The sequence below is a fragment of the Rhinoderma darwinii genome, chromosome 9 (assembly GCF_050947455.1).
Source record: "Rhinoderma darwinii isolate aRhiDar2 chromosome 9, aRhiDar2.hap1, whole genome shotgun sequence".
Taxonomy (NCBI): domain Eukaryota; kingdom Metazoa; phylum Chordata; class Amphibia; order Anura; family Rhinodermatidae; genus Rhinoderma; species Rhinoderma darwinii.
Window position 1 is genome coordinate 62344659 of NC_134695.1, and position 26258 is coordinate 62370916.

General features: G+C 43.9%; 1 protein-coding gene across 1 annotated transcript in view; it reads right to left on the reverse strand.

Annotated features, from left to right (window-relative positions):
- LOC142660902 (transmembrane protein 263-A-like) overlaps positions 1–24131 on the reverse strand; it is a 119088-nt gene extending 94957 nt beyond the window's left edge. Inside the window, exons 1-2 of the mRNA XM_075837957.1 lie at positions 23904–24131; positions 21068–21146 (exon numbers count right to left, since the gene is read on the reverse strand). Of these exons, the coding sequence (XP_075694072.1) occupies positions 21068–21146; positions 23904–23909 (85 nt within the window). The 5' untranslated portion in view covers positions 23910–24131. The remainder of the gene's footprint in view (positions 1–21067; positions 21147–23903) is intronic.
- Between the last annotated feature and the right edge of the window lie 2127 nt (positions 24132–26258).

Here is a 26258-nt window from a genome sequence, read left to right on the forward strand (position 1 = left end):
TCTGAATTATTTGCAGAATGTTGTTTTCTGGCCAAATATGTGAGATCGCACCAATTAGATATCCTTCTGTCAATCCGCTAACAAGACTCCTCTGCAGGCACGCAGGATTTTCATATGTGATATGTCTTGTAAATTGACTACACAGGACACAAATAGGGATATTGTCATATTGATATTGACATTGCTGTCATGCACTACAAGTCCAGAATGTGCAATGATTTAAAACTATAAATTTAATACATTATTAAAACGCAGACAATACTGTCAAAAGGTCATAGAACTGACCTGAATAGCGCTGTCTCCCTGATTTCAGCGCTGTTTTTATTTTTTTCCTGGACCCCCTCGTTTCAGAGATATGACCCACTGTTGTGTTGGCTCCCTCAATGACAATTTGCTGTAGTTAGCCATCTGGGAGGAGCTAGCTTCCCTGCCTCTGATGCTGACCAATCAGCGTGAGGCAGCATGAGGATAGTTCACGCCCGGTTGGCTAACTACAGCAAATTAGCATAGGATTTAACAAACAGGAGACTGGGGGTTCCCCAATTCTGATACTCCAATTCATGCGCAGCTCTTTCTGCAACTCTCCTAGACTGTACTAGAGAGGGAATGTGGTCATTGTAAATCGGGGAATGGAATCAAGGCCCCCCCCCCGTTCTCCCAGTACCCACACCTATCAAGTATTTATGGCATATCGTGCTTGGTTACGTCACATATGATGCCCTAGTTTCAGGCCCTCTGCAGGTGTATGTTGGCCCTAGGGCAACAGAATCACATTTAGACTCGTGTCTACACCACCCTCTGCTTTATAAAAAAAAGAGCAGATTTACACAGATCGCCAATGGCCCCTCCACAACCAATGGGTCCTGGCATTTGCCGGCTCTGCCCAGTTGAAATTTAAATCTATATGATTCCTTCCGTGCCAAGAAGAAAAAAAAAAAAAAAGACGTATAGAGAATGATGTATTGGCTTGTTAGTGGGCAGGTGTGTTAGCGGCACTTTTCACCATCATCGTCCTATGACAGTCATTGTCTGTGTGTAATTGGTCATAATGAAAAGTGGGCTCCACCACTTCCTAAACCTTGGCCGTTGTGCTCCTCAGTAGACAATTCCTACAAACAACCTGTGAAGATGGGCAATGGGTTAAACCCACGAGGAGCAGAAAAAGTTTATTTTTCATAGGATAAATATATAACTGCTTAAAAAAAAAAAGCCTAAAGTATTAAGAAAACACTTGAATTAAAGACAGCTCTAATGTCCTCTTACTGTCACCCGTTAATAAGTACAGAAATGAGAGGATGAGAAATTCAAGAGGTTTAGTAAATTATTAAATTATGGGATGATGTCCAAAACCGATAGAATATGGGACTTTACATTTATTTAGATGGATACTATCTGTACTGATCCTTCTTAGAGGAAAAGGAAAGCTACCACCCCCCTATACATCACAGATGATAGCTGCAGGTTTGTATGAGATTAGAAAAAAAAGGTTCTGCTTTTTTACTCCAAAAACAGCACCCCTCTTGTCTATTGGCTGTATCTGGTATTGCAGCTCAATCCACCCATAGACTCTCCAGTCTGTTTTAGTAAATCCATTGCCCAGTTCGGGAGCATCTTTTCTTAGAACTCTGTGTTGTGCAGTTCCTCTGTTATTCCTCCTGAGAATTTATGCATACAACTGGGTGCTACCATTCCCCTTGTCAATAGCCTGTGTTAATACACAGCCTGAAATTGTCAGCACTGATTGTACTGTGTCACAGCGTGCAGGGGCACACTCCAGTGACAAGGCGAATGGTAACACCCAGCTGTCAGTTTATTCATACATTTCCAAGAGGAATTACAGAGGAACGGTTAGATTAATAGATCTGTAATGGGGCCATATAGGTTGTCACCAGTTTTCCTAGAAACAGACAGCTGCAGAGACTATTTAAAGGGATTGTCTCAGAAAGCTGGGTCCGTCTTCCCTAACCCCCGGCGTTAACAGCTGGTCAGATAATTGTAATGCAGTATTACATGGCAGACATAGAAATGAATGACTGACAGTGTAATACATGGACGGCTCAAGCCCGTTAGAATTCTTTGTGAGTAAAGGTCCTCTTACACGGCCCGACGTAAGTTGTAGTAAACGAGCGTCGATAAACGAGATAGCTCGTTGATCGGCACTGGTTTGCTCCTGTCACACGGAGCTATGGATGGGGAGGGACAGGCTGTCATCACTCCGATCAATCTTTCCCGTGCTGCCGACAACGATAATATTTTAGGCTGCTAGAAACTATACAATCAGCCGATGAATGAGTGTTTGCTCGTTCATCGGCAGATCGTTGCCCTGTTTACCCGATAATTGGCCCGTGTAAAAGGGCCTTAACTCTTTGCTCATAAAACGGGTGGTCCTAGGGGGGAGATTCACCTCTATAAGGTCCTTTTCCCCTAATAGGACAGGCATTAACTCTTTATGAGTTAACCCTGTAACAACAAGTTAGGCTACTTTCACATCACGTTTTTTGGCCTATGTTCGCCTTATACGCAAAATGTAGACTGTGATGGATGCCTAACAGTTGCATCCATCACCATTCGGGCTATCACGTCTGTGTGACAGGCATTAAAACAACGGCCGTCACACGGACTCATATTTCAACGACCGTTGTTTCAATGAAGCGTGTGAAGGGTTCGTGAAAAAATAGGACATGTCCTATTTTACTGCGTATCACGTATCCCTCCATAGACTCTATTCTACGCGGGATCCGTAACAACGCCTCCTGCACGGCTGCAACTCGGACATGAAAAACTGCTCGTATGAGTGAAATCGGCCGTCACACGGCTGCATAAAAATCAATGTACACTATGGGGCTATTCACCGGCCGTTGTTTTAACAGATCAAGTGAACGGCCCATGACGAATAGGACATGTAATATTTTTGCCCGTTTTCACGGATCTCCCAATAGACTCAAGTCTATGTGGAATCTGTGAAATAGAGTCCCGCACAGATGCAAATCGGCCGTGAAAAACAGAAGTTTTTAATGGCCGATTTGACACGCGTTTGTGTAAATAAATCTTTATGCTTCTACTATGCTATTCCATCCTTTAAAAAAAAGCTATACAACCCCGACGGAGGCCAAAAAGACAATCTTTTTGCTTCTGTCAGGCAAACAGAGCCCTATGGACACATCTAGCGTGTACGCGTGGGCTTTCCCGGCATACAAGCTAGAGGTAGGGGAAAATCATGATGTGAACAGGGTCTTAAGGCCCTTTTACACTTTATTGTGCAGACGAGTGTTCGTAGAGTGCTCGTTGCCGATAATTGCCCTGTGTAAACAGGGCAGCGATTAGCAGATGAACGATCAAACGCTCGATCATCTGCTGGTCGTATCGTTTTAAAAAAGTTAAATATTATCGTTGTCGGCAGCACATCTCCCTGTGTAAACAGACGCGCTGCCGACATGATAATAATGTATGGGGACGAGCGATCGGAGTAACGAGCGCTCGTCCCCATCCATAGCTCCATGTAACAGGAGAAAACGATCGCCGATCAATGTCTCGTTGATCGGTGGTCGCTCCACCGGCCAATTGTCGGCCGGTATAAAAGGCCCTTTAGTGATGGATGATTTTTTTTTTTCCCTTTATTTTTCGAGAAACTAAGGCGCATTTAATACTTCAACACTATCATGCACTAGTATTCTAGCTGCACCTATACCGGCAGATCTGTAACTCCACAGAGTATGTGATTAGCATGGGGAGCACATACTGCGCAGGAAAGGCGGCCAAAGAGCAGCTCCCTGCTGGGGAACTGTCCGAGGCAGAATCCTCACTTTCCCGTCCGCAGCAGTAAAAGCAGCAGTTTGATGAGTCAATTCGCAAGCTGGCCTCGCTGGCAGAGAGAATCGAGAGAGAAGGGGTGGGGGTGATATGCTGGCGTGATGAGAATATAGAGCACGATTGGGGGGGTTCTACAGGTAGAGACAAGGACTGGAGCCTGCACAGCAGGGAGTACTCTCTCGGCTCTGCTGTGAAATCTAGATTGCTTTCTCCTTGCGTACTGTGTAAACGCTTCATATTCTCTGCTTATCTATCAGGCTGTTTAGGAAGCAGCAGACACTTTTGGATATTCCTGGATATAGATGAGCAGGGGTTTATATGATATCTCTGTGTAAGTTATCCAAATCAATGTATAGAAAAACAACCAATACTGGGTCTGACAGCCGACGAGGAGATTCATACTCATCGAAGTCCTATTTACAAATCAGTCGAAAAAAACAACGTTTTAGCCATCATTCAACTATTTGCCATCTGCGCATATATCCAAATAAAGATTAAAGGGAACCCTCTGGGGTAAAACTGGCCCACTGTGTTACGGCTGGTGTAGCACCTGAGAGGGCGGAGCATGACAAACAAAGAGGGAGTCCCTGTGTCATGCACCGCCCCTTCAAGCTCTGCAGTAGACAGTGCATCAGTTTTGCCTAGAGAGTTTCTTTAGAAGGGTTGTCAAATGGAGACAACCCCTTCCCTAAAGATAGTCACCCAGGCGATCAGCTGCCCAGTGCCCAGCGCTACAGGGGAAATGTAATATTACATGCCAACCTTCAAATGAATGGCCGATCGTGTAATACGTGGACAGGCCGAATCTTCCAGAACAGCTCTCCACTCTGGTTCATGGAGGGGGTCCGGTGCGTCTACATGCTCTAGTAGACAGCAAGTAGAGATCTTGAAATGGTGAGGAATTAAAACACAAAGGGCTCATTTATATAACTCTGAATGCCAGTATTCTGGAGAAAAAAAAAAAAGGTACTACATTTTGGCTCACACCTATTTTGCGCATGAACTAATTTAAAATTTTCACCGTGGCCGGCACTTTTGAAAAATTCACATGCTGACACATTTACCAAGATTTGATTTACGCAAGAAACTGATGTAAATTATGGCGCAAAACCATGCCAGCCTGTAGATGGCGTCGATTTCACTTTCTGACGGCCAGAAATGCGCCTAATTTATTAAGAGGCATGTGCCTCTTAATAAATTAGGCGCATTTTATTCCAAATTTCTTTATATCAAAACTGTAAAAGAGATTTCCATTATTTTTCAATAAAAAATGATTTAATATGTAATATAGTTTCAGCAAAAAGAGCTTATTAATAACAAAATATATATTTATATATTCCATTTTCTAATATATTTGTATCAATTCATTACACTTTCATGATCTCTGATTGTAATCATTGACTAAAAGCTTCATTGTTTATATTCAAAGACTGAAAATCTATCCTGGAGACGTGAGGTGGGTTAGAAAGAATGGATAGGTAGAAAAGGATCAGACTACACAGTATATTTGTAGTCTGTAACCATGGAGACACATTGGCATGCATAGGAGCTGTAGACGCAAAATCGTAGGGAATTTTTAATCAAGACTATTTACAGAGTTGCTTCATTTTTTTATTATAGATGAACTGGTGCAATAGAAAAAAAAACAAAAACTTGGTCTTCAGAAAATATATAACCAGGGGACTATAACGGCGGTCGTGGTACACAAATATAATTGCGGACTTCCCATAGCAAGCCTGTAGAATATCGAACTTCTAAAGAAGCACATTTTACCAGAAGATGAAGAAGATAAAGTATTTGTGACAAGATAAAAATGGCTGAAAACAGCAGAGATTATTTGCTTGATGTTTTTTGTTCCAGGTTGTCAAAAGGTAATAAGATAAAACAGTCACATCCTGACTAATGGAGCGGCTCTTTACCGCTCCCGCCAATTGCGCTTGCCATTCTGTATGATGTTCCTGTCTTAATGCACACGCGAACACACAGGGGACTGTTTACTGAAGGTTGGGAGATTTTTTTAAAGTTTGCCTGACTCTTGATAAACTCCTAATTTCCCCAGTTGACAGCAAGTTCGGCAGAATAAGCAGCTTTTTTCTTTTATTTTTTGTAGTTCCCGTTACAGTAAAATCAAGGGAATACTTTTTCTTTGCTTTACAAAATAGAGCAAATATTAAAGGGTTTTTCGACTAGGGATTAATAAATGCTTTGTCCATAGTGACGTCCCTGCGGTGCGCAGTGATTGGCCGTCATGGTCACCTGACCTCAAGTCGCCCTGGACTTCAACAAGAAGCAAAACTAAAACGGGATAGAAAAAGAGACACGGCGCCACATAGTGCAAAATAAAGGCTGCGTGAAGCAAGGGAGCACACTTGTTTGGAATATGCTCACCTTGAACAGTGGACACTGGTATGTGTCAAAAACGCATTGAAGCTGCTGCCAGGTCCATAACACAGCAAACGAAGTTTGTTGTCCAAATTGAGACTTGATAAAATGAAAAAGATGGAACCACCAGCGCTGCTATGGTGAACAGTAATGTAAAGACTTAGACGGGCATCAAGGCAAGGGTTTTATTGACGAAGGCTACGCGTTTCAACACCGGACTGGTGTTGAAACGCGTAGCCTTCGTCAATAAAACCCTTGCCTTAATGCCCGTCTAAGTCTTTACATTACTGTTCAACATAGCAGCGCCGGTGGTTCCATCTTTTTCATTTTATCAAGTTTCAACAAGAAGCGGCAGAGAGTTGGCGAGGGGGACTGGAGGGGAGTCATACATTAACGTATATTAGAAAACCCCTTTACGTGGCAATAGGGACCGTGTTATTTTTTACAGATGTGCTGCTGACTAACGATAAATGTACTTTGTGGGGAAACCCCTTTAAATGTGATGTCCCAACTGGACAACTCCTTTTCCGAATGAAGCCGCTATCCGCTGATCAGGAGATCCGTTTCTATGACATAGAAGGACATATTAACTCACCAACTAATGTAACCTCTGATGAGAACTAAAACGAAGTGGCAGCGGTGCTAGAAAAAGGGCCACAATCCTTTGCGATTAACAGCCGCACTCCCTCAGTAATTGCCGAAATCAGAGTATTCTCCGATTCCAGCTGTTTAACCCCTGATGCGCTGTATATACGGATTGCGGTGTAGACAAAGTGAGGGGAGCTTCTTTTAAGATATTCCTGTTAGCCTCGGCATAACCATCGCTGGAACAGATTTAATTTTATTATTTTCAACGATTAAAATTTTTAAAAAAATGACAGTGCTACAGAAAAAAATTTCCCAAAAATATAGGACTCATCTTACAAAAAACTAAACCTCATATAGCTACATAGCCTTAGGTGGAATGCGAGGAAGCAAGTGCGAATATATTATCCGGCCGTGCAGATAAACGGTGATATTACATGCAAAATTGTGTGGCCATCAATTATAAATTTGTAAGGGGCTGGAGTTTTCGGCCACCGCTACTTGTGTCCTCACCCTTAGGCCTTATTCACAGGAACGTGTGATACGCGCGTTATTTTCACGCGCTTCGCACGGACCTATGTTAATGAATGGGGCCGCTCAGACTGTCAGTGAATTTCACGCAGCGTATGTGCGCTGCGTGAAACTCATGACATGTCCTATATTTGCCCGTGTTTCGCGCAGCACGCACCCATTGAAGTCAATGGGTGCGTGCAAATCTCGCTCGGCACACGGAAGAACTTCCGGGTGCCGCGCGTGATTCGCGCTACAGTAGTAAAATAAATTAATGAAAACAGAAAAGCACCACGTGCTTTTCTGTTTGTAAACATAAAACCAGAGAGTGTCATCATGATGCCGGCTGCGCGAAAATCACGCAGCCGCGCACCATATGCTGATGACACACGGAACTTTTGCGCACACAAAACGGACACGTCCGTGTGAATAAGGCTTTAGGATCCTTCCTGTTAGCCAGAGTGTTAAGTGGTTACAAAGAGCGTCTCCCACTCAGGAAGACATGTCCTGTCTGCATACAGACAACACATTGATGTGAATGAGAACGGTGTAATGCTTTGTTTCCCCTGTGATGGCGCTGCAGGGAAACTGAACATTTACTAACCGGTTTCCCCACAGATTACAGGTGATCGCTGGGGGTTCCATCAGAAAAAGACCCTTTGCGATCCACTTATTGTGAAGGGACCCTTCTTCCAAGTAGGGATTTTTCAAAGCAGACTACCCCATTAAGGGGTTAAGGGCAAATTCAGTTGTTTTCGACAAGGTCTTGTTCTTGGTTCCTGCATGTTGCTCCATTATGCTGGGTTTGAAGACCAACATAGCCCTTCCAAAGCTTGGTTTCTATGGTGCTCCTCTTGCTACTTTTGTTTCCTTACAATATCCGAAGATCTTGACCTTGAACTTGACGACATTTCTCGCTCCCAAGCGGTCCACAATACAAAAAAACTTCCTTTAATCATCAATACCGGTCACTGTGAAAATTCTTCCTTTCTGTCGCCAATTTACCGTCTATAAATGCTGTTGCCTACATTTCCTTTCTGGGCAGTATACGTGTTGAACAAATACATGACCCCATGGGAGTGCGAAACAAGAGACGATCAAAATGTTGTGAAATAAGAAAACAAACAAAAAGGAGAAAGAAGAATGTGATGATCGCTCTGCAAGTGCCCGGAATGTCACAGCTTCCAACTTTTTTTTTCCTTCTTGACAAGACTTGCTGCATTCATTGACAATTCCCCTGTGCAATGTTACATGACAAAGCAAGCAGGATGCAGGGAAAGTGATGGCAGTGTTGCGAACAAACTGAGTTTGACAAACGGGTGAAGAATCTTAAACACACTGGCCTAATTTCCAAGCTGTGCCTTGCTTCTGCTTCTTCAGTTAATCAATTCAGTCTCTTAAGGGTGTGTTATCGTAAGTGCTTCTGGTGCTGAAGGGAGCAATTCATTCAGTTGCTTTTCCATTTTTAGATACAGCTCATTTGGATATTACTGTGTTTGTGAAATGACCTTCAGACTAGGCCGAGGGCAGGAAAGATGAGAAAATCGATCCGCCGATTCGCCAACCCAAGGAATACAATGGGTGAATCAATTTGCCAACTCCTCAAATTCATTCACTCTAAGCTTTGTTTCGCCCAGCGGATTATAATGGCGGCTAGATTACAAATTAGCTCCGTAATGTGTGAAAATTGAATTGGGTGGATAGATTTGCCCACCTCTACTTCTCTGATTTTGCTGCTCTTTGCTTCAGAAACATCTCAGTACCTGCCGTTACGTCAAGTAGTCTTAAGCTGGTTGCAGACATGAGATTTTTTTGTTGGCAGATCTTCTGAGTTTCGACAGGGACACAGCAAAAATTTCATGTCTATGGTTATGTTCCCCGATGTCTGCCATAAAGGGAAATAGGTACTGGGCAGGTTGCAATTTAAACCATCTGATACTATGGTTTCCACTGAGATAAGCAGCGCCTGAAGTTGGAAGTAAGGAGGAAAGGAGGGTTTGAGACCCCCGTTCTCGCGATCGGTGGGGGTCCCAGATGTAGGGCCCATAGCGATCAGGCAATTATCACCTAAACAGTGGATAGATGATAATTGTTCATTCTAGTACAACCCCTTTAAATAAAGGGAATGCCCATCTATGAACATCATTCAGTTTACATAAAGAATAAATCTATATAAAAAGTTAAATACATTGTATTACTTATTTTTACTAGTCTTGAGTTACAGCCTGTAGTAAAGTCTAGAGCTGCATACACAGTTCTGCAGGCTTCAGAGCTGAAATCTCCCAGAATTCCCTATTAGCTCAATGTCTGCACAGAGCTTATTCTTATTATTTGTATTCTGGTCCGTATGCGTTTTCTACATTTTAGGCTTTGTTCACATCTGTGTTGGAACTCTGTTCATGGGTTCCGTCGGACCAGGGGAACACATGAACGAAATCCAAACTGAAACCATAGGTTTCTGTTGGCATCACCATTGATTTCAATGGTGACAGTTCTGGTGCAAATTGTTTCCGTTTGTCACTGTTGTGTAAGGGTTGCAACGTTTTGACGGAATCAATACCGTAGTCGACTGCGCTATCCATTCCGTCAAAACAACGGAACCCTAACGCCTCATGCACACGACCAAGTGTGCCGTCCGAGTCCCGTCAGTGATCCGAGGAAAGATAGGACATGTTCTATCTTTCCTTGGATCGGAGATTTGGACCATTTTTCATGGACCCAATTCACCCGCTAAAATGAATGGGTTCGTGAAGACTATCGGGTGCCACTCGGATGCCGTCAAAAACGGCCCGAGTGGCACAACGGTCGTCTGCATGATAAATTACACAACTGAGACAAACAGAGAACCATTTGCACCATTGAAATCAACGGTGATGCAAACGGAAACCTGTGGTTTCCGTTTGTTTCAGTTTGGATTCCGTTCATGTGTTCCCCTGCCGGAAAGGTCCGACGGAACCCATGAACGGAGCCGTGACGCAGAGGTGAACTAAGCCTTATGGTTCTAGATGAAGTCATTAAAATGTCCTCTACTGCTTTTGTCCTTTAAAGTGTTTTCCGCCACAATAATCAAGATTGGTGTCAGGGTCAGGACTCTGGACAGGAGCGATTACGTCACTATTCGATTTTTAAGGCTAAACCAGGGTACGGAGTCTAAGGAATTGTTAAATTTTCACCTGATCCCTCAAAAGGGTATAAACGTTGAAAAGGGAATCCCCAGGTCGTGTCCCCGGAGTAATCTCCAATAGCAGCAGATAAAGTCCTGACCCTTTAAAATGATGCACGGCGCATGTCGCCATAGTGAGAACAGTGGTGGAGAATGAGGAACATCGGCCGCACAGGTAGGCACAGCAGCTGGCATCCCATAATAACTGGAATACTTGGCAAGCTAAGCCCCAGCCCCATCGGCATTTATAAAAGAAGAATTGTGGACAATGGATTTGTGCTCAATCCTGCAGATAAATCTGGGATAATCCCATTCTTGAAAAATGATCTTTGCACCATAGAGAATCTTGACCGTCGCAAATTCTGCTCCATCTGTATACTGCATTTTGTTTTTCACAAGAGGTTGCAGCTTGTGGAGAAAGTTGCCTTAAGTACATTTCGTCCTAGTTTTTACACTGTAGGAATCAGCAGTCCATGCATCAAAGAAATAACTCTGATTACTTTTAATGTGGATTTTTCTTCCCTTTGTAAAGTCTGCGCTGATATCTCTTCACTGCAAAAGAAAAAAAAAATGAAAGGTCCGGACAAACATTGCCTTTGTTTTTTGATCCTCGCTTTGTTGTAAAAAAAAAAAATGTTCTTTCTCCTTGAAACTTCGTCTCATGTATCCCTCCTGTTCTAAGAAGATTATTAGGACGGCCTTATAGGTGAAATTCCACAGGGCATAAAGAAGCGTCTAGGTTACATTAAAGGAGAATTTCACCCATGTAAACACGTCCCAGTAATTATTTTTTGACAAGGAACGTCAGCGTTCGTGTTGAGATCTATAGTTGCTGCTTGACGAGATAGAATGTGCGGTTCATTGCAGACCAAAGCCGGATTTATGGACAAAGTGTTGCTGTTTATGCCATCAAAGGGGCACTAAAATAGGATGGTGCCCCAGAGACGGCAAACCAAATTGGGTTCAACCTTCTAAGATGCACCCCCTCCTGATTCTGCCTCCTAGAACTGTTCATGGGGAGGGTATCTAGAATATTAAGTTGTTGTGGGTAGTGACGGGCTGGGGTACCTTGGTATTCTGAGGACCAGAGCGACATATATACAGAACATGTGCACGTCTACCTTTAATTACATCGTAATGGATCTTTGTGCATGCAGTACATATCTTCAATAAGGTCTTACCAACCCATTAGAAAAAGATCCTTGTGGCTAGTAATTAGCTCTAAAGTCAGATACAAACAGCGCTGTCTCCTGTTGGACGTTTGGCGACCATTGTTTTGTCGGAGCCTGGGCCAACCGGATGATCCTCTGAAACAATGGCGGGCCAGTCCAAACTTGGTTGTGGGTATCTCATCCAGGTTCTCACATATGTAAAGAAGGTCCTATTCCATGATACATGATGTATATCACAAAGTTGCACACAATTGCTGTATCTAGGGAATACATTTATGAAAGGACCCCTTCAAACAGGAAGAAATCTTACGTAATGTTGAGATTTGAAATTAGTGACCTGAAAACTTAAAGGAGCAAGATATTATTGAGATGGCACCTTGATGGCGCCATGACTAGGGCTAGATCATGTAGTATCTTGAGATGCCCATACATGGGCTAATCCGGCTCCAATTGACAGGTTTTAACTGCAATCTAATGTGTATGGGGGTCTCCCAACTGTGACCCCAATGGCTAGTGTCAGGGAAAAAAAGGATCGGGCATATAGGATTTCAACATGTCCGATTATTTGTTCTGCCAGGAGATTAACCACTACCAAAATCAACTGGCAGCCGCTTTTCTCCCTCTCCGATACTGAACAAAAACATTCAAACCGATGCATGCATGTTTACAGGAAGGCCGAGGGAGAGAGTTATGAGCCAAATGGGTGTTTGGCCAACAGATACCTTATGACTATCTAAGACCCAAAATGAAGTTTTTCTTACCTACAGCTCAGGTCTTCCCTGTGTTTAGGAGCCTAATGATAATCAGTTATGGAGATTGGCCATTCCAGGCATCCAGAGATCCTAGGTGGAAGATCTGGTTTAAATTCACCACCTTGGTATATGAATCATGGTCTCACATCAAGACGTGATCCAAGACTCTATGTTATTTGGTGTATTCTGGTACGTTGGTGGGCCATTCCGACCCTGGGGGCACCGAACTGTATAGTGAACGAAAGCCTGACTTCCTCTCCGGTTAGAGGATTGTTGTTGGTGCAGAACGGAAGTATCTCCACACAACATGTCTAAACTCACAAACCACAGCAGACGTTAATGAATATTTACTGAAAAGATAATACATTCATACACATCGCAATGAAAAAATCCAATGGAATTAAATCTATATTTTTTTTCTCTTTTCTTACTTAGAAACTGTGATCTCCTGGGTATTTACATTGTCTCAGGAGCTGATATTTTATTGAAATCTTTCTTTATTGGAGGATTTTCATTCTCTAATAGCTTTTTAATTTTGGAAGCAAGTTATTCATAGCGAGTCCCGGAGGACGGGAGACAGAATCTGTAGTAAGCAGATGCCGAGAAGTTGCTAGTTAAGGATTGAGAACAGACACATTGTGCATCCACTTTATGATTCTGGACTTTGGTTCAATAGTCTCTAATCTCCGGCTAAAACTTCTTGGGAACCGGAGCAGTTTGAGGATTAGTCAAAGAATGTCTACGCATCAAAAATGAAGACGGAAAAAGCCTTTAGTCAACTGTGCGGCGTGAAGAACAGAAGTGTTGGTAGATAAGAACTTCTCTGTCTACTTCAACATCTAACCTACTTTGAAGTGTTGTTCTACTTCATTTAAAGGAAAACTCAAGATACAAGGAAGTCCGGTGGGATTGCCACTTTAGAGAGAACAGCTACATCCAGCTCTGACGTCTTCATCTTCAAGGCAGGCAGCGTTTAGACGCAAGCGGGCTACCGGTGTTAGTCATAGCAACGGATGATGCCGTAACTTTCGGACTACCGCTTACCTCCGGTGGCAATATGGAGGAAGATGGCCATACGCAAGATTTCTCCCAACTCCTTCATAAACAGCCCTGCGGAGACAAGACTGGACGACCCTAGCCTTGACCCTTTGTCACCCTCTATCTAAAGATTGCAACGGCCCTATATCACCCTAGGGGTAACTTATACTGTAGGTCTTCATAACATATACGCCCTTCAAAGTGAATCAGTGCGTCAATAACCTATAAATGATCACACTATCCACAATTCCCTTCTTATCCCTTCGTGTCTGGCACTTTCCCACCACATTTCACTACATCGTTCACTCAATATCAGCATAGTCATCTTCTAAAATACTCTGTGCTGCCATGCATTTAAATCCGATTGGCATCAAAATGATCTACGACTGCCATGGCAATTGAAAACTAATTTTTGCCCTTAGTCAATGTAATTCAAAAGACCTTCAGATTAGCACTGATATTACATAAAGGCTGTTCAAGTGCATGTTGCGGTTTATTAGGGCGTTGGTATGCGCACGGAGAGCTCATTAAAGGTCTAATTTTAGGGAATTTAACTACATTGTAGCAAAACGTGGATATAAATGTTACCCAATACCAGATACTAAGATGTGCAGATCTCAGGACGATAGAGGATACCTTGTCTGTAGATCAGGTTACTAAATGGGGGGAAGGGGGTGCATTGACTCTGTGCCCAATGTGGCCCTTTTAAAGTCAGCATGCCACCTTAGAAGACAGGTTATACATATTAGATGATCAAATTCACTTTAGTCCTGGGTGGCAATGAACTTTGTAGTGGAAGAAGCCAACAGAGGATGGACTGGATCAGATTGCTCCCCTTTCAGGTTCTTCTGCCATTTCTTTTATGTGTCTCTCTCCGTGCGCGTCCGTCTCAGGCTCCGCTGTGGCCTCTCCAAGAAGACAGAACAAGGCTTGTTTTAAGGACTGGATGTTGACTGGTATCTGAGACAGGCAGGAGAAACTTTAGTTGCATGAAGCAGCTGTGATACCAACAAGTCAGACGTAGCGCAGAAAACACCACAGTTATCGGAGAAGATTACTTATTCATTCACCATGTTTGAGGGGACGCAGTCAGCTAGGAGGGGACGGAGTCAGCTAGGAGGGGACGAAGTCAGATAGGAGGGGACGCAGTCAGCTATGAGGGGCCGCAGTCAGATATGAGGGGCCGCAGTCAGATATGAGGGGACGAAGTCAGATAGGAGGGGCCGCAGTCAGCTATGAGGGGACGCAGTCAGCTATGAGGGGCCGCAGTCAGCTATGAGGGGCCGCAGTCAGCTATGAGGGGCCGCAGTCAGCTATGAGGGGCCGCAGTCAGATATGAGGGGCCGCAGTCAGATATGAGGGGCCGCAGTCAGATATGAGGGGCCGCAGTCAGATATGAGGGGCCGCAGTCAGATATGAGGGGCCGCAGTCAGATATGAAGGGACGCAGTCAGATATGAGGGGCCGCAGTCAGATATGAGGGGCCGCAGTCAGATATGAGGGGCCGCAGTCAGATATGAAGGGGCCGCAGTCAGATATGAGGGGCCGCAGTCAGATATGAGGGGCCGCAGTCAGATATGAGAAGTAAAGATTCACTAACGGGAGGGTATACATGTGTCTAATAAATATATCTTTGGCATAATTCCACTACTTTATAGTCTGGAGATCCTGATGATCTGGCAATTTATTTTGGTCCATTACCTCCGACGCCATTTGTTATGTTGTGGGGGAACAAGGTTTTAAGACTCTGTTCACAAAATAAGGCACATAACCAAGAACATACTGCATATTTTCCAAAACCACAGTAAACATACAGACGTCCTTCTTCTCGTAGCTCCTCAGCACCTCCATGGCAGATATGGAAGTGCCACCACTTATACACCAATGCGGACAATAAAGCTCGGACAATGATGAGCATGCACCAGAATATCAGCCGGGCACAGTTCAATGCCTTGGGAGCACCAGGGAGCAGAGATGCTTTGGAAAGGAAAAAAAAAAAAAAAAGTCCTCATTGTTTAATCCGGGTTGAGAGAAAAGGGAAAAACGTCTAATAGGACATAATGCAATTTGCTCAAAAAGAGAAAAAAATGTCTTACTGACCCCTAGTGGTGATCAGGTTGGATCAACGTTCAACTAGGTTGTCCCGAAATGTGTCACATACAGTCATAATTCTGTTTCGGGACCTGACAGGCCAATGTACACGAGGCCTCAATCACGCTGCACCCATAGAGATGTAACATTACGCTGCCACATTGTCCAAACACAGCCAAGGACCTTATGCCACTACGGATGAAACATTACAGTACTCCAGCGACTAGATGTCATGACCATGTTAAGAATTTTGACAGTAAGTATTTTATCATTTATTTTATTCTTTTTTACAGGTCTGCCATATTTGGGGAACAAAAAACATACTATAAAGATATCTGGTTTACTACTCTGGTTTAGAAATCTCCTGTTATTTAACAGAGGGGTGTCCCATATTCAGGACCCTCATCTATTAGAGAGTAGAGCAACTATAAAGAGAATCTCTCACTCTGGATGACCCGGCACATCCGTGATTACTTGGTTTCAAGGAGGGCTGTGTAATACTTCTTTACCCCTGCGGTGGCGCTGCAGAGAAACTGAACACTTGCTGCCAGGTTCCTCCACAGATTGCTGCTGATCACTGGGATCATCATTAAAGAACCCTTCTGAGGCTACATTTACACGAGCGTGACAGATTTCTGCACGTAAAATACGCGCGTAAATCTGGTCCGCGTGCGTTATTGCATCTGTGATTTGCGAGTGGCATGTGTTTTTCACGCACTCGCAAAGCACATCTTTTTTTTTTTTAATGGAATTGATGTGCAAATCACGCACAGCACACGGATGTGTATCTGTGTGCTGTGCGTGATTTTCACGCACCCATTGACTTCAATAGGCGCATAGGTGAAAGAAAAACGGACAAATATAGGACATGCAGTGAGTTTCACACAACGGGCCCTATTGAAGTCAATGGATCAGTGATTTTCACGCACAGCACACGGACGACGATTACGCTCGTCTGAATGAGCCCTAACAAAAAAGGATTGCTCAAAGGTAAATACTGCATTCTAGGATGAGTCAATGAGATGATTAATACAAGCAAAAAAACACTGAAAATGTAAAAATTTGCTAAGAATTTTTTTTCTGCTCATTGCCATTCTAAAAATTGCTGCAAAAAAATTATATTTTATTCCAGATCTGAAGAGCTAAATTTGGTTGTTTTGACATAAAAATGGCGCCATTAATTTGACTCTATTTGTATCCATTCCGCCAAGTATAACAGTATGTGCTGAGATTATTGAACGTAGAGAACCTCGTGACAACCACAATAAAACACAAAATGACAATTTCATACTTTCATAAACCGGACACTAAATGTGCGATCATTTATCTTTCTTTAGCCCCTGTAAAATTCAGCCCAGCTCTGCAGTCACCCAGACAAAAACAGCCTCCAAGTACTGACACTGTCACTACATTCAACTGCAATAATAATAGAAAAAAAAGGATTGCAACAAAATCAATGAAATAAAGTGGTTGTCTAATTAAAAAAACCTATAGATGATAGATAGATAGATAGATAGATAGATAGATAGATAGATAGATAGATAGATAGATAGATAGATAGATAGATAGATAGATAGATTTGGGGTACAGAACATCATCACCACTGCTACGCCTTAGTGGAAGACGTCCATGTAGTACATCGATGTGCCAGCAAATTATTTCTTGGTGTTTGATCTAGAATTTGATCTGGTATTTGACTGGAATTGGTGCCCTGTGTTTGGGAAGAAGCAGATATGATGATGCTACAACCAGTGTTACCTGGAATCCTGCTGCCCTCTGCTGCTCAGAAAACGTACATGAAACAATTCAATACCAATGCAGCAGAGCTGGGTTTGTCATTTGGCATTAAGACATCTCATTAAGTTATCTGAAGTCTTCTGTACAAATTATGGTAGAATAGAGTTAAATCCAGCTCTGCTACATCTGTTTCTAAAGAAGTCTACTTGATCGGTTTAGCAGCAGGAATTCATTTAGAATAAGCAGGATTGCATTGGTATTTTTGAATCAAAAAGCAATTAATAATTCTAGGTAATGTATAGCTCATGAGATTGAGGCCTCATTTACACGAGCGTAATATACGCGCGTGCGACACGCGTGCTTTTCACGCGTGTCGCATGCACCTATATTACTCTATGGGGCAGTGCAGACGATGCGTGAATTTTGCGCAGCGCGAGTGCGTTGCGTAAGGGGGGATTCACACGAGCGTGTATTCGGTCCGTGCGGGCCGCGTGGTTTTCACGCGCCACGCACAGACCAATACAAGTCTATGGGGCAGTACAGACAGTCCGTGCTTTTTGCGCAGCGTTTGTCAGCTGTGCAAAAAGCGCGACAGGTTCAATATCTCCGCGTATTTCGCGCATCACACACCCATTGAAGTCAATGGGTGCGTGAAAGCCACGCAGGTCGCACGGAAGCACTTCCGTGCGAACCGACTGAAACAGCGCACCAGCTGTCAAAAGGATGAATGTAAACAGAAAAGCACCACGTGCTTTTCTGTTTCCAAACATCCAAATGGAGTGTCTTTGAGATGAGCGAACCCGGACAATCGAACCGAACTTCACCGGGTTCGGCCGAACTCGTTTTGGCCGAACCCGGCAAAAAAATTTCCGGTACGCGACGTCCGGAGATAGTCACTGTCCAGGGTGCTGAAAGAGTTAAACTGTTTCAGCACCATGGACAGTGACTACCGATCCCAATAAACATGAACCTGTAAAAAAAAACTAAGTTCTGACTTACCGATAACTCCCGGCTTCTTCCTCCAGTCTGACCTCCCGGGATGACAATTCAGTCCAAGTGACAGCTCCAGCCAATCATAGGCCAAGCACAGGCTGCAGCGGTCACATGGACTGCCGCGTCATCCAGGGAGGTGGGGCCCGATGTCAAGAGAGGCGCGTCACCAAGGACGCGTTACCAAGGCAACGGCCGGGAAGTTCTCGGTAAGTACGAACTTTTTCTTTTTTTTTTAACAGGTTGCTGTATATTGTGTTCGGCATTCACTGTCGAGGGTGCTGAAAGAGTTACTGCCGATCAGTTAGCTCTTTCAGCACCTTGGACAGTGACGGGCGTCGACTAGCCTCATCTCTATGATGGCGGCTGCGCGAAAATCACACAGCGGCGCATCATACACGGATGACACACGCAGCTGTCAAATGGTTTTTGCACGCGCAAAACGCTGCGTTGTTTGCGCGCGCAAAAACGCAACGTCCATCTGTATCTGCCCTAAAACTCACGACATGTTCTATAATCGTGCGTTTTTCGCGCATCACGCACCCATTGAAGTCAATGGGTGCGTGAAAACCACGAAGGTCGCACGGAAGCACTTCCGTGCGAACTGCGTGATTCGCACAAGAGCTGTCAAACTGAATGTAAACAGAAAAGCACCACGTGCTTTTCTGTTTACAAACATCTGAACGGAGTGTCTTAGACATGAGCGAACCGAACTTTACCGGGTTCGGCCGAACTCGTTTTGACCGAACCCGGCAGGAGACAGTCACTGTCCAGGGTGCTGAAAGAGTTAAACTGGTTCAGCACCCTGGACAGTGACTTCCGATTCCAATATACGTGAACGTGTAAAAAAAAAAAAAAAAATTCTGACTTACCGATAACTCCCGGCTTCTTCCTCCAGTCTGACCTCCCGGGATGACAATTCAGTCCAAGTGACAGCTGCAGCCAATCACAAGCCAAGCACAGGCTGCAGCGGTCACATGGACTGCCGCGTCATCCAGGGAGGTGGAGCCAGATGTCAAGAGAGGCGCGTCACCAAGGACGCGTCACCAAGGACGCGTCACCAAGGTAACGGCCGGGAAGTTCTCGGTAAGTACGAACCTCTTTTTTTTTTAAACAGGTTACTCGATATGGTGATCGAAATGCACTGTCGAGGGTGCTGAAAGAGTTACTGCCGATCAGTTAACTCTTTCAGCACCATGGACAGTGACTGACGTCGACTAGCCTCATCTCTATGATGGCGGCTGCGCGAAAATCACGCAGCCGCGCATCATACACGGATGACACACGGAGCTGTCAAGTGCCTTTTGCGCACGCAAAACGCTGCATTTTTTGCGCGCGCAAAACGCACACGCTCGTGTAAATGAGGCCTTATCCTGCTAACAAGCTGATTCCACTACAGTGAAAAAAGTGAATTTTCAGCAGTGCCGAAAAGTAGTAAGCTCAGCAATCATGTGATGCTCTCGGACTAACCAATTTTTACTTTACAGGGAACGGTTACTGAATGCAATAACAATTACTATTTTCAAGAAATTTTCCGACCCCTAAGAATATGTTCTTATAGGACCCCAAAGTTACAAAAAAATACCTTTGTAATACACTTATCTTTAAAATTCAGCTTTCTTCCCGAACCAGAGTCCACCAATTATACAGTAAACGGAGTCAATGGCAGACAAATGCAACAGTATCGGCACACTTTCAGCACTTTAAACCTGAATGCGGAACGGGATATGAACAGGTCCTAAATGTGGCAGAGTGTCAGCTGAGCTGCAGTACCAAAACAGCACACTGATGAGAGTGGCACTATAGGTCTACCTTTGCCAGTAATCATTTTTATTGCTTCAAAGGATATAAAATAAAAAGAAACGCAAATAATCTTGATTAAAAATATCCTATTCTTTTGTGCCTACAGCTTCTATGCAGACCTATATGTCTCCATGGTTACAGACTACAAAGAAACCTTATGTAGTCTGATCCTGCAGTTATACACTCTTCCATCTGCCCCATACTTTTTGCTAATCTACCGAATGCATATTAGCGTGAAGCAGGGGACAGCTGGAAGAGTGTATAACTTCAGGATCAGACTACATAAGGTATCTTTGTAGTCTGTAACCATGGAGACACATAGATTTGCATAAGCGCTCTAGACAAAAAATGGTAGTTGATCATTAATCAAGACCTGTTGCAAAGTTCCGTCATTCTTTTAGATGCTTTGAAACTATACATAGTTGGTAGGAATAGTGGACATATCCTTCAAGCATTGAGCATGGTTATGGCTATGGCACACTGGGAAGTACTGCTCAGAAATGCTGGATGTCAACTTGACCAAACCTCAACCCAGCACCACACAAACCCAGAAACTGGAACAGAAAAGAGATAAGGGCTATAGTTTGCGGGATGTCTTTACAGTTAAGGGCCTTTTACACCGTCCGAAAAGCAGCCGATGCAGCGAACGCCGATCAACGAGACATCGTTGATCGGCGCTCGTTTGCTCCTGTCACACGGAGTTATGGACGGGGACGAGCGTTTGTTACTCCGATCTCTCGTCCCCATCCATTATTATCATGTCGGCAGCGTGTCTGTTTACACAGGGGGATGTGCTGCTGACAACGATAATATTTTACTTTTTTAAAACTATACGACCAGCAGATGATCGATCGTTTGCTCGTTCATCTGCTGATCGCTGCCCTGTTTACACAAGGCAATTATCGGCAACGAGCGTTCTATGAACACTTGTCTGCCCGATAATCGTCCAGTGTAAAACCCCCTTTACTCCATTGACCTCTGACAACCTGACAACCAGATGCGGCGCCATTGCTCAGTATAATAATCTCATCTTACCTGCCGGTTCCTCTGAAGCGGGAATCTCTTCTTCATCTGTCACTGCAGATTCATCTTCCAACATTTCACTACTTGATCCCTAGAAAAGAAGAGTTGACATTTTGGAAAATGTAATAATTGTATTTCTATCGATTTGACCATGAGGGGGCGTCCTGTAAAATGAAATTAGAAATGGACTGAAATGATCCTCAACTGCTCTCCCAATCCTGTCTCCATCTTATAAGGAGCTGCTAAGTCATTGCCCCCCCTCTTATTTCTGCCTTCATTGTTCATAAAGGGCAGCATCTCTGAAAAATCCCTCCTGCCACGTTAAGAAGAAAGTTACCCTAGTATGTAACTCACATGTTATCTGTAGGTGGAGCACTTCCGGCGTCCGTTATAGCTATAGGGGGGCGCAGTATGGCTGGCTCGGGTATAAGGATTATGTGGTTGGTATTGTTATGGGGCACAGTAGAGCTGGCTTTGGTATGGGTGTGGCTGATATTGGCATGGGGACACTGTTGCTATTATTGTTATGGGGTGCAGTATGGCTGGCTCTGGTATGAGGACACTGTGGCAATTATTATTATGTGGGCACAGTAAGGACAGATCTGATATGGGGGCACTGTGGCTGTTAATGTTATGGCACCATAGCATAGTTTGCTGTGATATGAGTACATAATATGTGGCTGGTATTGTTATGGGGCACAGTAAAGCTGGCTTTGGTTTGGGGGCACTGTGGCTGTTATGTGGTCACAGTATTACTGGCTCTGGTATGAGGACACTATGGCCATTATTATTATGGGGGCACTGTGGCTGTCCTTGTTATGGGGACACTGTAGTACGGTTATAGCTGGTATTAACATATGGAACTATGGCAGATATTATATAGAGATGGGTGTTCGCATATAGGTAGACGATCTGGTGCTATTGTATGCTTATAAAAAAGAAGGTTCCCATTTATTGACAACAAGCACAGATCTTGAAAATGGTAATGAATTGAAATGCTAAGTATATCAGAATGTTGCAGAACATTTTGACAGGACATCAATTACCCTCTCAGTATGTTTTTGCAGCAAGGGAAGAACTGGGAGAAACCCAAGAAAATGTCTGAATAAAAAGAGGGGGACTCCCCTCGTTCAGGACTTTTATCCATTATACAGGGTGGAGAGTGAATTACTTCTCTGGAGAATCCGACACATTCGTACATTACATGGACAGTCGATTGATTTCACTAGGAACAGTGTAATGCTTAATTTCCCCTGTGGTGGCGCTGCAGGGCAATTGAACACTTACTGGCAGGTTTGCCCAAAGATCACAGATCAGTAGTGGATCAGATTATCATTGCGGACCCTTCTAACAAAAAGACACTGTACCGATCGGACAATTTATCTGTATTAATCCAATACTGTGGTCCTGGCGTATTTATTGTATTGCCATGTGACTATATTACCTCAATACTATATACCGCTAAACACCTTCACTATTCATATGTGTGGCCCTTTACGACGTTACCATACTAGCAATACATATAGTATAACTGATAAAGGCAGTTATTTACTGCTGCTACATGGACTCCATAAACAAGCTGCTGTTGATGGATCTGTGCCTCTTTTTAAGAGTATTTAGTGCATCACGCTGTGAAGGAATTGTTGATCTGATTGGCCTATTAATGTCTTTAAAGGATTGGCCCATTGGATAACCCATTCTCTAAATGAAATGTGGATGACCTGCAGGCGACACGTGGTATTACATGGCGCGCAGAGGGGGGTCCTGAGAGCAGGGGATCCCTGCAACATCAATATGGCCTAATAGAGCATATGGATAGAGGTTGTTCTAATGGGGCAACCCATTTAATACCCCCTTTAGTTTTGATCATTAACATACAAATACCTAATGCAACTATTAGGGTATGTTCACACGGCCTATTTACGGACTTAATTCGGGCGTTTTTGCCCCGAATTACGTCCGAAAATAGCGCCTCAATAGCGTTGACAAACATCTGCCCATTGAATGCAATGGGCAGACGTTTGTCTGTTTACACGAGGCGTAATTTACGCTCCGCTGTCAAATGACGGCGCGTAAATAGACGCCCGCGTCAAAGAAGTGACCTGTCACTTCTTTGGGCGTAATTGGAGCCGTTATTCATTGACTCCAATGAATAGCAGCGCTAATTACGTCCGTAATGGACGCGGCGTTCAAGCGCCTGCACATGCCGTTACGGCTGAAATTACGGGGATGTTTTCAGGCTGAAACATCCCCGTAATTTCAGCCGTTACGGACGCCCTCGTGTGAACATACCCTTAGGTATTCGATCAACAGTTAGCCTACTTGTTGATGGTTTCCATGTTTTTACACTATCCAAAGTAAAAACAAGTTGAAAAATTAGACAAAACGGCAAAAAAGAAGAAGTTAAGATATATAACACATATGATAGCGGTAACCTCTGATGACATTTAACCCCATCAGCTCCTCGGATTGCCAATATTTGCCATTCTGCACCTTTATTCCGGAATACATTTGTGCTATTCACAAGAAGTTCTTATTATCCTGATTGTTATTGTGATGTGATGCTGATCAAAGGTGGGGACTACAGTTTAATGCAGTGTTCCCCAACTTGTGTCTCTCCAGCTGTTGCAAAACTCCCAGCATGATTGTGCATGATGGGGATTGTAGTTTTATAACAGCTGGTGAGTCACAGGTTGGGGAACACTGCTTTCCTGTGCAAGAGATTGTGATTATTGTAATAATTGGCTGCAGACAGAGGAGCTGTATCTAATGACATACAAGATGTGATCTATAGAAGCTTTCATGTTGGGTGGATGCAGCCCCCCATGTCCTGTGGTCATGCACTCACCTTCATAGCAGCAGGCTGAGCTCTGGGTCTTGTCCTGTGGCTGGGGTGTCTCAGGGTCCCCTCCTATTTGGTGGGGGGCGCTCATTCACAGCTTGCTTAGCATGTAAACACAGATTTAGTGGAGAGCGGAAGTGACGTCACGCAAGAGCTGCCGACCTGCATGACGGAGGAGGCGGCCATGTTGCGTGTGGCAGCGGAACATCTTCAGCACCGTGGACAGCGTCTTCAGTCCTTGCCGGCTGTATTCGCTGTTTATCTCATGTGGACGTCCCTATACACGGCGCCCTTCAATTAAATAGATGTATTGAGATATATGATCTCAGGCTGCCGTAAAGGACGTTTGTGGCCCCAATTTTATGGGGGTCTACAGTAAATATGACGTTAATCTCCATCTTAAACTAACGTTACATGGACATTCAATGTAATATCCAGCATCTTCGTGAAATATTCTATCATCGGTTTTATTTTGCTGCTGCCTCTACTCTGTGGGTTGCAAATGGGAAACCGTTAGCAAGTAGGACAATTCCTGTTGACAGATCACATTAATGGCTTTATTTTCTATTTATTTCTTACCCAATGTTTCTGAAAATCCTAAAAAAAATATGATCTTGGGGCTTACATAATTTTTTTATTGCTCAGTTTTGCCTTTTTGATAATGCATACTAAATGAAAGCTTTTATAGGTGCCTAAAAGTGCGCAAAGAAAAAAACATATACATTGTAAAAATATGGGCTACGTTGCATCCGTTTGCCACCAAATCTTTAATTAAAGGGGTTTTCCAGGCTTTAAAAAATGATGTACGGTCTATGTTTGCAATGCTGCAGCGACGGCATATTGTCCCAGCACGTGGCCGCAGCAACCAATCACTGGCCGTGTTATATCACCACCAAGGTGATTGGCTGCCGTGGTCATGTGTTTAAAGGGTAACTAGACATTTGACAAACTTCTGACATGTCATAGTGACATGTCAGAAGTTTGGATTGATGGGGGTCCGAGCACGGAGACCCCCACCAATCGCTAAAACGAAGCGGCAGAAGCGCTCCTGTGAGAGCTCAGCCGCTTTGTGTCTGTTCGGCTTTTTCTGTAAAGCCGATGTATCGGAGTACAAGCTCATAGACTTTCTATTGAGCCCGTACTCCGATACATTGATTTCCGGAAAAAGCCAAACAGACACGAAGCGGCTGAGCTCTCACACAAGCACTTCTGCTGCTTCGTTTTAGTGATTGGTGGGGGTCTCAGTGCTCGGACCCCCACCAATCAAAACTTCTGACATGTCACTATGACATGTCAGAAGTTTGTCAAACGTTTAGTTACCCTTTAAATTAGGTTATTGCCGCAGTGTCATAAACAGAGACCGGCGGGGACCACAGAACTGTTGGTAGAGGAGCGACAAGGGACCCTCGTCTTATTTCGGCATAAGGTCATCACAGAGAGCCCTCCCGGGGTACTATCTCTAATAGCCAGAAAGAAGAGCTGCTAATAATCAGCAGCTTTCGCGGTGGCAGACCCAGCGCGGCCATGTTTTATAAGATTGGCCATTCATTTCAATGGTTGTCATGTAATACTACATTTTCTCTACAGCGGCCGCAGCTTCCCCTGGTGATTACAGCCTTAGGCCAAATGCACACGATGTATTACGTCTGGATTTGCCGCCAGTATATCCGTGCGGCAAATCTGCAGCATTATACAGTACCAGCAAAGTAGATGAGATCTCATCTACACGTTGCGGTTTTTTTCTGCACGTAATTTGACCTGCAGTGCGTATTTTAAAATCCGCAACATGTCAATATATCTTGCGATTCCGCTTGCGAATTGTATCTGACTAGATTTAAAAGAAAATGTACAAAAATCCGCAGCATAAAAACGCACCTATCTTTGCATCAACATGTAAAAACCACATGTAAAAACGTATCAAAAAACATACAATTAGGTATGGAATTTACCTGCGGAATTACCTGTATTTACCTGCGGTTTTAATTCCGATTTTCTGCACCAAATTGCGCAATGTGTGCATGTAACCTTAGTAGTTAAAGGGGTTGGCCCATGATAAACATTTCTTATGGATGGGTGATGTATGAACGCTGGTGGTCCCTTCGATACCGAGGACTAGGGAATGGAAGGTGGTTACATGTGCGCACTACGGCTCCATTCAAGGACTATGGGACTAACGGATATAGCCAGCAAAAACGATTACATGGCGGGCGCCAAATGTATTATGCGTTTTAGACTCTTTTTGCACTTTTCTTGACAGTTTTGAAAAGTGCCTTAAAAAAGGTGGCGAAACTAAGATGGGTCGTAAAATGCGCCAGCCGAGAGGTGTCTGGCGAGTTGCACCAAATTTGTCATACAGCGTGT